The following is a 13698-nucleotide window of genomic DNA, read 5'->3' on the forward strand; positions in this document are numbered from 1 at the left end:
GAGCCCTTGCCAGGATCATGATTTAATGCATCAGAATTCATGGCTTGCAAGAACCACCTCTGATCCTTCTCTTCAAAAACGGAACGTGGGTTTGCCAAGAAAGAGTTAAGGTGATGAATGTTGCCACTTCAAGCTTAGGCCTTCTAGGAACCTTAAGTGGGTGGCAGCTTCTGGTCCTCTAGGCCACTCCTAGCTCAGAGGTGGATTAGGTATGTGTTTAAGGCACTGGCAAAATGAGGACTCACAGACACATAAAAAATTGGCTTTAAAAATCTTATCCTGAACTTTGGAACTAGAAAATCTTGAAAGATTGTGTTCTATTATCACATTTTGTGTAAGTTTTCTGTTGTATTGAATTTGACTAGGAGTGGGGCTCCATAATCTTTTGGAATTCGAAGCTCTAAAGGTCTTAATCTGGCCCTGCCCCACACCACCCTAGAGACGTCCCCTCATCTCAGTTCTCAGAAGTAACACACAAAGTCTTTCCAAAATCTGGGATCCAGGCTGGAGAGTGGAGGGTGTGCTCTATTTCTTACTCTCTTGCAGTCCTCTCTGACTGTTCTCCCTTCTGAAGTGCTCAATGTCTGAACCACACAATCTCACACTTAATCATGCGCAGTGAACAGGAGTGCAATGGTGGTAATTGGTGCCCCTGAATTATTACAGCAAATCTATAGGGGAGAGAGAGGTCTCCTGGCTCACTGGGCAGTTTATTTTACGTGAGGAAGTTTCTCCCTCACATGCAGAAATATCTTGTTTTCCTGCTTCTGGTCTTGACCCTTGCCCCAACTTCTGTTGCTGTTAGGAGGCAAAAATAAGGGCCAAGGTCTGGGAATACAAGTGTTGTGACTGAAGCTCCACTTGGCCTCCCAAGTCCAAGCTGAGTTGCACCAGGTTCCCTGGGGTGGAGACCTGAGGCAGCTGCCAGGGGCAAGTGCCCACCCATTGGTCTCTGGCCCTCATGAATTGGCCAATGGGAAGGGACAATGGTGAGGTGGGGACTGCCTGCCTCCATGAGTACCAGGCTGCTGAGGCTGGACCATCTCCTCCTCACTTCCATCCTGACTGCAGTGTGTGGTCTGATTCTACACTGAGGGTAAGAGCAATTCGATTAAAGTTCCAGGCTGGGCTGGGGGTGGCTGTCCTGCAGTGGAACCTCTGGCTGGGGTATGCCCAGGCTTTCTTGTTATAGCAGGGTGGGGATGGATGCTCTACCCAGGCAAAACCCTGGCCAGGGCAGCACTGGTGGAGGCAGATAGGCCTTGGGCTTCTTCCTCAATTCTCCCACAGCTACAGGAGAAAGGGCTGTTTCTCTGGTCAGACTGCCTGGGACCATCCCGAATGTTGCCTGGGTAAGCAGGATGCTGACCCAGAAAAAAGATTGGGGTCAGTGAGATGGAAGGGAAGGTGCAGTGATAGAGTCCAATTAGATAAGAGGAGAAAGGGATCAATCACTTCTTAGCTTGACCACGGAGACAAAGAAAGAAGCAGGTGAAGAGGCAGCTTGAGAAAAACCTGAGCTCTGATCTCAGACTGGGTTAGGAAGCCAGCTCTGCTGCTTGATTCCACTCAGCAAAAATTTGTTGAGCAGATTCCACGTGCCAGACACTGGGTCGGGTTTATGAGATACAAAGATGTGAGATGTGGTGGTTGTCTATAGATCTGGGGGTGTCTGTAGGTATGGGGTTATCTACACAGATGCGGGGTATCTCACAGGGTGATGAGAGGTTCAAATGAGATAAAGTGAGCAAGGGGCCTGGCATCTACTGGAGCTTGTGAAAAATCCTATTTTTAGAAGACATTTTCTGACAGAAACAACCAGATCTACCTGGCCTTTGCCAAGCCCAATCCTGCTTACCCCAGTGAGCCCAGCATTTGAAGCATCCTGGTTGTTTTTAGCTGTAGATGCAGAAGGTCGGAGTGGGAAGGATTTTAGAGACCAGGCCAGCACTCATGTGCCAGAGGATGTGGGTCTCTGGTTGGGAGACGTCCTGGTTTTCAGATCAAGCCTCACAAGGGATGCAGCTGCCTCATTCCTGGTGCCTTCCTCCATTATGAGAAAGACCAGCTCCTCCTGACAAGGTTGAGGAGCGCTTTATACTGGTGGGATATGCCCAAAGGAGCGTTAAGAGCATCAGCTTTGTTCTTGACGCAGTGCAGTGGAAAGGGAGCCCTGTACCTAACTGGTGGCCTTGTTTCCTCCCTCCCTTAAGTCTGAGAAGAGACACAGGCATTGCTCTGTGTTCTTTCTAAAGTGGCTGCAGGGACAAACTTTCCCCTTACTCCTTTTCAAGCCAGGAGACACTTGGCTGAGGTCAGGAGGTAGAAGCTTTGGAGTAGAAGCTTTCAATCAGGAATTCCTTCATGTGAAGAGAGACTGATCCTAAAAATGTGGTGGAGGGATGCTCTGCTTTACTAGTTCCTTGAGAATACGCATGTGTGTGTGTGTGTGTGTGTGTGTGTGTGTGTGTGTGTGTGTGTTGGGCTTGGGAATGCTGACAGCTCTCCCAGAGCTGAGTGAAATACTGTCTCCCAGGTAATCCTCCTGGGAACCGGACAGAGCTGAGTTGATTCCTGGTTCTGCCATTTATTATTAGGTTGCACCATGTGGCATTGCTGATATTCTACCATTCTGACCTTTAAAAACAGTAATTTAGTATAATTCAACCCCACAGTTGCATGATTTTAAGCCAGCATCTTGGTGTCTTCGAGTCTCAGATTCTTTTATAGAGTGGAGTCAAAAGCAGGGCTATGGGGAGGATTGGATGAAATAAGATCTGGAAGTGCCTTACGCAATTTATACTACAAAGCACTCTTGCCAATTTCAAAGTGTTTTCATGTCCCTGATCTGACACGATCTCATTTAGCAGATTAAGAAGCTGAGCCGGACAAACCTTTTTAAAGCCCGTGTAATGTGTTGGAAAGCTCACTGGTTTGGAAGTCAGGATGGCAATCTCTCAGGGATCATTGCCTTAATCTCTCAGTTTTCCCATCTCTAAAGTTGGGGTCATTTTCCTTGCTTCATGGAGTTCTTGTAAAGATTAAAATAAATAATGTGTAAAACTCCCACTGTGGGTGCTGTCTTCTCTGAGGACCTAATAAATGCGTCCCTGTCCTTCCTCACAGCCTTCCATTTGCGAAAGCAGAGCATGGGAGAGATGATTTTGGGAGTCCCTTTTGTCCCTCAGGGACTTTATGAACTGTCCTTTCATGCCCTTTCCTGCTGGAAAGATTGGCACTGGGTTTAGTGACCTCTTTCCCCCATTCTGCTGTCTGCTGCCAGTCCCAAAGGAGACCCCCTCCTTGCATTTCACAAGGTTTTGCTGTTGTTACTGAAATTTCAGCAGGCCAAAATGGAATTCCTCATACATTTTCACATGTGAAATGAGAGATCCTCTGGCCCTTTAGGATGCAGAGAACATCATACTCACTCCCTGGTATAATTTGAAAAGTGAGCACCATGAAAGCCAGTGCAGTGGAAAAGAACTCAGGCTTGGACTTCAAAAGGCGCCTCTGCACTCTTTTCCTTGTCATCCTTGGCCAGAAGTTACTAAACCTCTCCGGTCCTCGGATTTCTCTTGTGGGAACTGAGTCCTGCCTCCTGGAATTGTAAAGGTGAAGTGAGATTAAAGGGGTGGTGGAGGTACAGGGGTGGTCCTTAGCAGGTAGTCCATAAACATTTGTTTGCTTCCCTTCTCTTCACCTATATTTGGAATACTTTATAAGTTTACAAAACACTTCTTCATACTTTTAGTCAATTAGTTCTCACAATAATATTGTGAAATAGGCTAGGTAAGGATTACTGTCATTAATAATCATATTTGCAGACAAAGAGCATGAGTTCTGGGAGATGCGGTGGGGGCAGGTAAGTCACCCAGTGAGTTAATGGTGGAGCCTAGACTAGATACCAGGTCACTTGCATCATAATCTGGAGAGTTTTTTCACAGTATTCTGTCCCCCATCCTATGGAGTGAATATTAAAAGGCAGATGTGTGACCCTGGTGCTTTTCCCCTCTGGCTATGCCGAAGAGTCCATTGTTGGCTTTGGAAAACCAGAGTTGGGTTTCCAGCGCCTCTACTTCTACCTCTGGGATCTTGGACAAATCACGTAACCTTCCTGAAACCCGCTTTCCTCATCTCTAAAATGGGTACAGTCATAGTTCACCTTGATTGAGCACTGACATGTGCCAGGCACTGTTCTAAGTGCTTTATGTGGATTATGCCACTTATCCTCCAACAAACGGATGACTGAAACATGTAACAGGTAAGAACAAATTATTTTCACTAAGCACTGAGATCACCGAGCATGTGTTTCCTTTTGTCCCTCATACTGTCTCTCAAAATGATTGTGAGAATTAAATGAGATATCAAGAGGTAAGGACTTTACAAATGACATTCTACACAGACAAAGCATTGTAAGTAGAACTTGGGATTTAGCTTCATGATCCTCATAAAAGCTTTCTTTACAGGCACAACTGAGTCTTAGATTATAGTCTGAGATTACAATCTCATTTAATAAAGTTTTCCCCTATAGAAATAGCAGTTTTCCGAAATCAAAGTGTAACGATTGCTATATCTAAACAAAGAGCACAAATCATTTTGGAATACATTTTTTGAAAATTGGGCACCTCTGTACTGACCTTCAATTGTTATCAATTGCAACCTTCTTCTTCAATTGGAATCTGTTCTTAGCATCGGAAACTTCCTAGAATCATGTACCCATCTCCCCTCACCCCTCCTTTTAGTACCTCCACCCCATGCCACTGTCATGGAACCCAGACTGGTTGTCCCTGTTAGTGGAGAAATCTGTCCACCACATGGAAGTGTTGAGGACGGAATGCCTTCCCTTGGGCTGGGAGAGTAGAATCTTGATTTTTTTTTTTTTAAGGTATGCCTTTTTTGGTGAGGAGGATTCGTCCTGAGCTAACATCTGTTGCCAATCTTTCTCTCTTTTTTTTCCTCCCCAAAGCCACTGTACATAGTTGTATATCCTGCTTGTAAGTCCTTCTAGTTCTTCTATGTGGGATGCTGCTGCAGCATGGCCTGATGAGCAGTGTGTAGGTCTGTGCCCAGGATCCAAACTGGCGAACCCCCAGCCACTGAAGCGGAGCCTGCAAACTTTACCACTATGCAACCAGGCTGGCCTCCAGAATCTTAATTTTTAAAAGAGGAGGAGGAACAGAGAATTCTAGAGACCTTCTGACTTTTCACTCCCTCCAGTGGTTTGGAGTATGCCCCCAATTACCCTTTATCTTTGGGGCTTTCTGTAGATGCCTCCACCTCATTTTCTGTATTCTCTCCTCCTGTCCTCCGTGGAAAAGAACACAGCCTCATAGATTCTGCCCTCACCATTTCTGGAGAAAGCAAGCACAGAGCCTCTCAGAGGTCTTCTCAGGAATTTGATTGCTAACCCCTTAAGGAGCTAGGATGGAGGTGACAAATATGGGGAAAGTTTAAAGACATGAAATCTTAAAAGTTTCAGAACAAGTATTCTTCCTACATACAAAAAGTGCTTGGCTGGTCTCTCCTCCTTGGCTTCTCATCTAACTCACCTCTTTTTTCTTATCTTGGGACAAGCCAAGACTAAGCTATGACTTCTATTTCCAGCAGCTATTGGGAACGCCCTTCCAAGCCCTCCAAATCCAGTAGAGGGCAACAAAGGTACCTGTAGATGGTAAGAGTGAGCCTTAGCTAGAGACTCATGACCACCAAGGGGCAGCATCCGCCTCCATCAGCTCCTGTCTCTGCTGCTGTGTCGCCTGAGTCTCTCTGATTCCCCTCTTCTCTGCCTGACAGTCTCATTCTCTATTCTCACTTTACTTGTAAGATCCTGTTAGAACTTGATAGTTGATAAATGATGCATCAGATCAATAGAGAGGGAAAAGATTAATTTAATAAGGTATCTTTAAACAGCTAGTTTACAAATAGGGAGAAATTGAGTATTTTAGATCACAATTTACACCAAAACAAAATATCAGAGATGGATTAAGGAGTGAAATTTAAAATATATCAAACAACAAAGGAAAATAAAATAGAATTTTAACCAAACCCTCGCATGAATAAGGACTGTTTAACACTTAGAAGCAGAGAAAAATATCAACAGAGTTGACTACATAAAAACTAAAACTTCTGTCACCTAAAAATCAGGATAAATGAAACAAAATAATCTGCACTCTAGAGAAAATAGTCACAGCCTATGTGACAAAGTGTTTGTATAAAGAGCTCACACAAATCATTTTGTCCCTAATAAATTAAGTGACAAAAACAACTAAGAGAAGTATCTTGAATGGGGACATTAAATTAGGATAGGAAATTAAATTAGGAAATAGACCTTTAATAAAATGTACGACTCATTAATGATCAAAGTAGGGAAGTGCCATTTCTTTAGTTTGCTAAACTAGCAGCAACAAAAATGGTGTTTAATGATAATATCCGAAGTTGATGAAGTAGTTAGGTAGTGATGTGCACACTCACACACTGCTGGGGGACAGTAGAACAAACTGCAATTTGGGAATATGCATCAAGAGCCTTAAAAATGTCCATACCTCTTGTCCAGTAATTTTACTTGTGGGACTATGTCATAACAGAACAAGAATTTGGGGATAAACTATATGCTAAGGATATTTGTTATAGATTTTAAAACAATATCTTAAAGTGGAAGTAAGCTAAAAGTTCAACAAAATGGAAGTGCTGAAGCGTATTTTGGTTAAATCCATGTGATGGACTAGCACACACACATTTAAAATGATGATTATAAAAACTAGAAAATGACCAGGAAAAGATAGGGGAATAAAATTTCTATGTAAAGTGTGTTTTCCACTATTTTTAAAAACAAATAGAGAAATTCTTAGGATTGGGGATTGTTTTGTTTTTTGTAGTTTCCAAAGTGTTTATATTACTATTTTAATGAACACATGAGCATGTATTTTTGCATGTGTATATATGTGTGTACGAAAGATGAGTTGATTGTGTCACATGGAGAGGGCATTATAGAGCCCCAGGTAATGAGTGGGATTAGGGTGGGATTCCAGACACCATATACATCTTTGGGGTAAGATTGCTAATTCAGATCTTGCCTGCATTCCTTACAAAGAGGCTATTTCCTGAAGCCAAACTCAATTTTGGAGACTTTGTGTAATCTATGAGACAAGCAAACTGATGAAAAATAGTGAGTCTTTAGGGTAAAAAAGTACACATGGACTGTGTTTTGTTTAGAATCACGTGCTTGGGATTAACCACTTTCGAACTCCACAGAGGGTCTTAGTGATGCCTGTGGTCCAGGATCCTAGGACATATTTCCCCCTCTGTGGTGCTTTCTCTCAATTCCCTGGTAAGACAGGGATTGGGAGACTAAGAGTCTGGCAATCAGGCGTGGCAGGCTAAGATCACTCTAATATCAGAGGTAGATGCTGGGAGGGGACAAGAGTCCCTATGCACGTAAAGGACTGCCTTCTGGGAGGGGGACCTAGAGAAGCAGTCTGAGACAGGGAGTCTCTTGGCCACCTGTGCCACTTGAGCTTTGTGAATACATATTTCAAATGTACTCTACCCTCCCTGCTTCTTTCCCTCTTCCTTTCTCCTTTTCTTCCCTCTTCCTACCCTCCTCTCTCTGGCTCTCTTGCTCTTTTTTTTTTCATTATAAATACTTATTTAATCCCTACTCTCTACTGGGAGGGTGTTAGGCTTTGCCCCCAGTGCTTGTAGTTTAATGGAGGAAGGAGGCAAGCCAATCAGGCATCCCAGTACACTGCAAGAAGAGCAATGGTGAGGGCCCTGGGTGACACAGAGGTGGGACAACCAACCCAGGTTGGGGAGGGAGGACCAGGAGGAGTTCCTGAAAGAGCTGACGTCCCAACTGTGTCCTAAAGGCTGAGTAAGGATCAGGCAGGTGAGAAGGTGTAAGTAAGGGTGGCCCAGGCAAAGGGTCAGTGGATATTCTCATGGGACAATGTGTCTCTGGTTGTCTGACTAGATCAAGGAAAGACTATGTGTGTGTGTGTGCTTGTGCGTACATGTGTGTGCAAGTATGTGTATGTATGTATATGTATGTGTGTGTTTGGGTTGGGTGTGCTGTTTGGGGTCTGCTCTCATGGCTGACAGTGCAGATTTGGATTCCAGGACTCAGGATGCTGTTGCTCCAAGCTGTTCTATTGCTACTAGTCCTGCCGAGTCCGGGTGAGGTTACCACGACTGAAGAGACTCTGCCCAAGGAGGGCTGCGCAGGTTGGATGGCAGGCATCCCAGGGCATCCTGGCCACAATGGGACCCCAGGCCGTGATGGCAGAGATGGCACCCCTGGCGAGAAGGGTGAGAAAGGAGATCCAGGTAAGAACAAGGTTTTTGGCCTCTTCCATCACAGACGTCTCCTGGGTATAGGAGGGCTTCTAGAATTAGACTAGGGCATTAGTTATCGACTCAGACCTAGTTATGGGGAAGAAGCAAAGCTTTTTTATGTGACTTACGAGCAACCTGAAGTGAATTCTGGGTTGGCTTTCTGGTGCTGAGAATAGATGTTATCTGTAAAACCAGTGCCATTGACTCTGCTCTATCTACATCACCCTCCCCATCTCCTTTCCCACCCCCACTTCCATCCATCCCTATTCCCAATCTGTTTATATTCTTATTTCTCCTCATTTCCACTTAATTCCCATTCCATTCAGTGGCATTCAACCACACCATGCACACCTCCTGCAGCTCACTGTCCTTCTCTTGGAGAACTCTTGGTCTACTCACGAAGACAAATCTAATGCACAAGGCTCTGTTAGAGGTTACTACAAGGAAGTTCACTCCAAATATGCCAAGTCCAACGTGGACAAATGTCCAAGGTATAGAACAGAGAGAAAATGCCCTCAATGCAGGCCTGGATTAAAAATGAAGGCTTCAAAGAGGAGGCAGGGCAGAGGGAACAGAAGAGCAAAAGTACGGTTGGTTGAGCCAGCACATAAAGGGTTGGGGGCATGGAGGGTCTATGATGGAGACTTATAGGAGAGAAGGTTAGCAATGAATTGATGGGATTCTGCTGGGGGGATGTGGAAGGAGGACGTGAAACTCTCCCCTTTGGGAGCTCCCATTGGTTCCTTGCTCTGTAAGTCAAACAGGTTGTGAGAAGGCTCCATAGGGACAGTGTTTTAGGCTGGACCTAACCTAGGCAGGAGTTCTGTCCCTTGTAGTCACTGAAGTCTGCTCCTTCCCTAGGTCTTGTTGGGCCTAAGGGTGATGCTGGTGAAACTGGAGTGCCTGGAGTTGAAGGTCCCAGAGGCTTTCCGGGAATCCCAGGCAGGAAAGGAGAACCTGGAGAAAGTTCCTATGTATACCGCTCAGCATTCAGTGTAGGATTGGAGACCCGAGTCACCGTCCCCAATGTTCCCATTCGTTTTACCAAGATCTTCTACAATCAGCAAAACCACTATGATGGCAGCACGGGCAAATTCCACTGCAACATTCCTGGGCTGTACTACTTCTCCTACCACATCACAGTCTACTTGAAGGATGTGAAGGTCAGCCTCTACAAGAAGGACAAGGCTGTGCTCTTCACCTATGACCAGTACCAGGACAAGAACTTGGACCAGGCCTCAGGCTCTGTTCTCCTCTATCTGGAGAAGGGCGACCAAGTCTGGCTCCAGGTGTATGGGGATGGAGATCATAATGGGCTCTATGCCGATAATGTCAATGACTCCACCTTCACAGGCTTCCTTCTCTACCACGACACCAACTGATTACCACTAACTCAGAGCCTCCACCACGCCAAACAGCCCAAAAGTCAAAGAACAGTCCACAGGTTTCCATTGTAGTTAGGAAAATGATTTTATTATCTAGTTGGAGGGCTCTGAACATTAGTCACTCATTTACTCATTCATTCATTTACCAAGTACCTTTAAAAAAAATCATATATTGTGTTCCCAGTCCTGAAGAAGACATATTCCCTGGCCTCAAGAGTCTGGATGTATTGGCAATGAAAGGATGGTAACATTTACTGGGGAGTTTCAGATACATGACAAGATAAACTACAAGAAAGTCTTCGACAATGCTATTCTGTGCCCCCTGTTTCTCCTGATGTTCATGCCAGTCCTGTGAGGTACACAGGAAAGATATTATTCTTCTCTTTTTATACTTGGGGTCCTGAGGCTGAGACAGTTAAGTGAATACCTAAGGTCACACAGGTATTCACTGGCGGAGCTAGAAATCAAACCCAGGGCTGTGGCCCTTTTCCACTAGCCTGAGTCCTTTTTACAGAATATACGGCCTCTTTGGGGATGTTGGTAGGGGTCTCCCACCCAGCTCACCTGGCTCACCTTTGAATTTGCCTTCATCGTACGTTATGCCTTTCCCCCAGCAGAACTCCCTCAGAGAAGGTGGTTCTATGACTAGGTCTCATCCCAGAGGGATGAATCAGTGGCCCCTGCGCTATTCTGTACTCCTCTTCTCCGTGTCTTTCCTTATGCTCTTCCCTCTGGCCCAGAAAACCAACTCCATCTCCAAGTGCTGAAATCCTCCCTGTTCCTCGAGGCCACCTGGTCGAGAAGCTTCTCTGATGAGACAGCTCTTTCCTGCAAACCTTCCTCGCACACTGTTCCCCTGTGACCCTCCGCATGTGACCCTGGAGGAGAATCCCGGGTATGGGAGACAGCCTCCCACCAGGCCAGGGACAACTGCCTGGGGAGGACTGTGTTTCCTTTCCCCCTGAGTCTCCCGGCAGGTTTACGATAAATGCCTCACGAAGACCAGTCTCTTGAATCTCACATCTACCCAGAATTGACTCCATTTCAGTCTCTCCATGTAACTAATCCTTATCTACAAAAAACATTTTTATTTTAGGAACTCCCTGATTGTGAGCATCCAATCTTTGCTCCACTGAACAGTTGAATCTTTTCCACTGGGGTTAGGGATGATCATGCCTTCCAGAACACTTAAAGAATTTTCCCTCAAGGAGGTAGCTTGAGTCTGTGATGAAAAACCCACAAAGGAGTTCGGAAACCATTCTTTCCTTGAGTACCAGCTGGATCTGGGAAGACGGGCCTTCTGAGTCTATTCTTGTTCTTTAACAATTCCACAAAAAGAAAGAAGAAAAGAAAATGATAACAATTTGAAGTGATGGATATGTTAATTAGCTTGATTGTGGTGATTATTTTACAATGTGTATGTATCTTCAAATTCTACATCTTAAATATACGCAATTTTTTACTGTCAAATATTCTTCAAAAAAATTACAGATCGTTGATAGTAATAAACAGCTTCTCAGGAGACAATAGCTTGAGTAACACTCTTCAAAGATTTTAGCAAAAGCAGAATTAATAGGATTCTGGATAAATATAGAAGTGGAAAACCTATTTTTTGCTTACGGTTTTAAATTCTGAATGATTCCCTTTTATACGTGTACTCCTGTTCATTAACTATTATTTCTACATATAGAGCTTTGTCTCTTAAAATGCTTACCTATCATTATTTTCAAGTAAAGATACTGTCCAGCATTAAAAGCAGAAGCACTTGCATCACGTGCCTTTTGTTTTCATTTTTGGAGAAAGACATGGGGGTTAGAGAGGAACAAAGCGATAAACCTTCTGTTAGGCAGGATTCTACGTTGTAAACGACAGAAAATCCAACTCAAACTAACCTAAGGAAAAAAAGGTATTTCCTTGCATAATGGGAAATATCAGAGCTGTTCTGTCTTCAGGTAAGGCTTGAACTAGTGGCTCAAGCGATATCATCCAAGACCCTTTTCTGTCTGTCCTTCCACTCTGCATTCAGCGGGGTAGGCGTCCCTTTCAGGCTCTATACTGTCTAGTTCTAGGCTCTCCCTCATGATATCAAAAAGACTGTAACCTGGGTAATTGTAGGGCTCACTTCATTTGTTTCCCTTCTCTTGTGGATCATAGTCCTGCACTACCTGTTGTCCAATATCTGAAATTTATTTTTCGTCTATTTCCTCCAGTTTTCTAGTTGCTTATGGTGGGAGGATAATTCCAGACTCCATAAATCTGTCATGGTTGGAAATGCAACCCCAGAGTTTTAATGATATTTCATCAGTTACAGTTCCAGCTTATAAATCTTTTGTTCTTTTTGCCTTCAGTACTATGAATAAGAAGACTTTAGAAAGTTGGTAATGGTATCATCATACATTTAGTATTGTGTTGTTAATGAAGTATAAAGGCACTTGCTTTTATGTAAGTTTCTGGTCATTTATCAGTGGAAGAACCATTTAACAATATTTTTTGATTTTTTTCTGATTACAAAGATAATGCATTTTCATCACAAAAAATTGGAAAGTACAGGACAGTTTCAAGGAAAAATAAAATTCAATCATAATTCTGCTTCCAAGAGACTATTACAGTAAACATTTTGTTCTACCAGTTCTTTTGTGTATATACATATATACATATATAAGTTGATAGTGATTTCTTAAGCTACAGTATTGGGGGACAGGGTAGGGTATCACAAATAACCCTCAAACTATAATTTAAACCAAAATTGTCAGAATGCTTTAGAATATAGTTTGAAGGTAAAGCAGTTTAGTTTAGTGGACATTTTACATGTAAACAACCTATGCAATATATACATATATAGAATCATTATGTTGTACATCTGAAGCTAATATAGTGTCAAATGTCAATTATATCTCAATTTAAAAAAGCCCAGTGTGTTAGAGGAACGAATGTTAGCTTTCGCTATGGTACAAGGATAGTCTTTTCTAGGGTTAGGCTGACTCTTCCTTGGTTCACTTGCTCAAAAACTGAAGGAACTGTGGACTTTGTTTTCAACAAGTCTAACCACGTGTGACAAAGAGATAGCTGATTCTTTTTAGCCTAATCCCCATGCCTAGGAGTAGAAGGTCAGCATCTCCAATAATAAAAGAAATGCACATTAAAAATGAAAAAAAAACCAAAACCCAACCTTTGTTTGGGTTCTCAACACTTTTGGATTTATGGCGTACGTTGCATTCTAGAAATTTTGGCAGCACTCAAGAAGGGCTTGCTGACTAAGTCAGGGGTCACTCCTCAGCAGTGGTGGCTCCCGTGAGTGTAAAAGCACCCTTCACTAGCACACTAATTATTTGGTTGCCTTCTATACCGCTTCACAGTTTGAGAACGCGAGGTTCCATGACTTTGCTCTCCTACATAATTTCCAGTAAATGGATCTTAGTGAGATGAATCTGCTTAGGGAGTGGCGTTTTCCGAAATGTGTAATTTTCACAGCAGAAAAAGAGGTGTTTGAATGAAGAACCTCAGGGAGTCAGGTTAAGAATGGGATTATTTCTACAAGGTGATGCCTGTGCTGGGCTTAACTTCTTAAGAGCTTTCTTTTGGACTTTACCAAAAGCCTCGTTTCAAGCATTTCTTAAGGTTTGCTCTTCCTGCAATGTTTTAATTTCCTTAAATTTCTTGAGCTACTTAGTACAGTCTTTTGTTGTGGTGTAGGGGACATGAAAGGGACAGGACAGTCAAATAAGGCGAGGCTTGCCCTAAATCAACCTCCAGTGTTTGTGGAGAGGAAACAGTAAGCTGTGTGGCTTGTGTTCAGAAGTGTCTGACAGGGAACAGGAGGCCTGTGGCAAAGCTGAGAGAAGCTGCAAAGCCACTCCACTCACAAGAGGGCCAAGTGGAGTCACCTAAGACACAATGTTTGCTTTTCCTGTATTTCTCCTGGAGGAAACAGACCATTTAAAAGGGACAGGAGGAAGAGGAAATTTGGATTACATAATAC

At 43.6% G+C, this 13698-nt stretch overlaps 1 protein-coding gene across 1 annotated transcript; it reads left to right on the top strand.

The window, feature by feature from the left end:
• Positions 1–842: 842 nt before the first annotated feature.
• ADIPOQ (adiponectin, C1Q and collagen domain containing) lies at positions 843–11489 on the top strand. The gene is made up of 3 exons (XM_008508524.2): positions 843–1096; positions 8119–8325; positions 9196–11489. Exons 2-3 carry the CDS (start codon positions 8127–8129, stop codon positions 9714–9716), a joined length of 720 nt encoding a protein of 239 aa, XP_008506746.1. The 5' UTR covers positions 843–1096; positions 8119–8126; the 3' UTR covers positions 9717–11489.
• Positions 11490–13698: the final 2209 nt, after the last annotated feature.

Source organism: Equus przewalskii, chromosome 18 (genome assembly GCF_037783145.1).
Source record: "Equus przewalskii isolate Varuska chromosome 18, EquPr2, whole genome shotgun sequence".
Taxonomy (NCBI): Eukaryota; Metazoa; Chordata; class Mammalia; order Perissodactyla; family Equidae; genus Equus; species Equus przewalskii.

What these genes read in the sequence shown, in the direction of transcription:
- ADIPOQ (XM_008508524.2), top strand. Translation starts at nt 8,127, where the DNA reads ATGCTGTTGCTCCAAGCTGTTCTATTGCTACTAGTCCTGCCGAGTCCG. An exon ending in GGGTGAGAAAGGAGATCCAG is followed by an intron (nt 8,326 to 9,195) that starts GTAAGAACAAGG and finishes CTCCTTCCCTAG; the next exon opens with GTCTTGTTGGGCCTAAGGGT.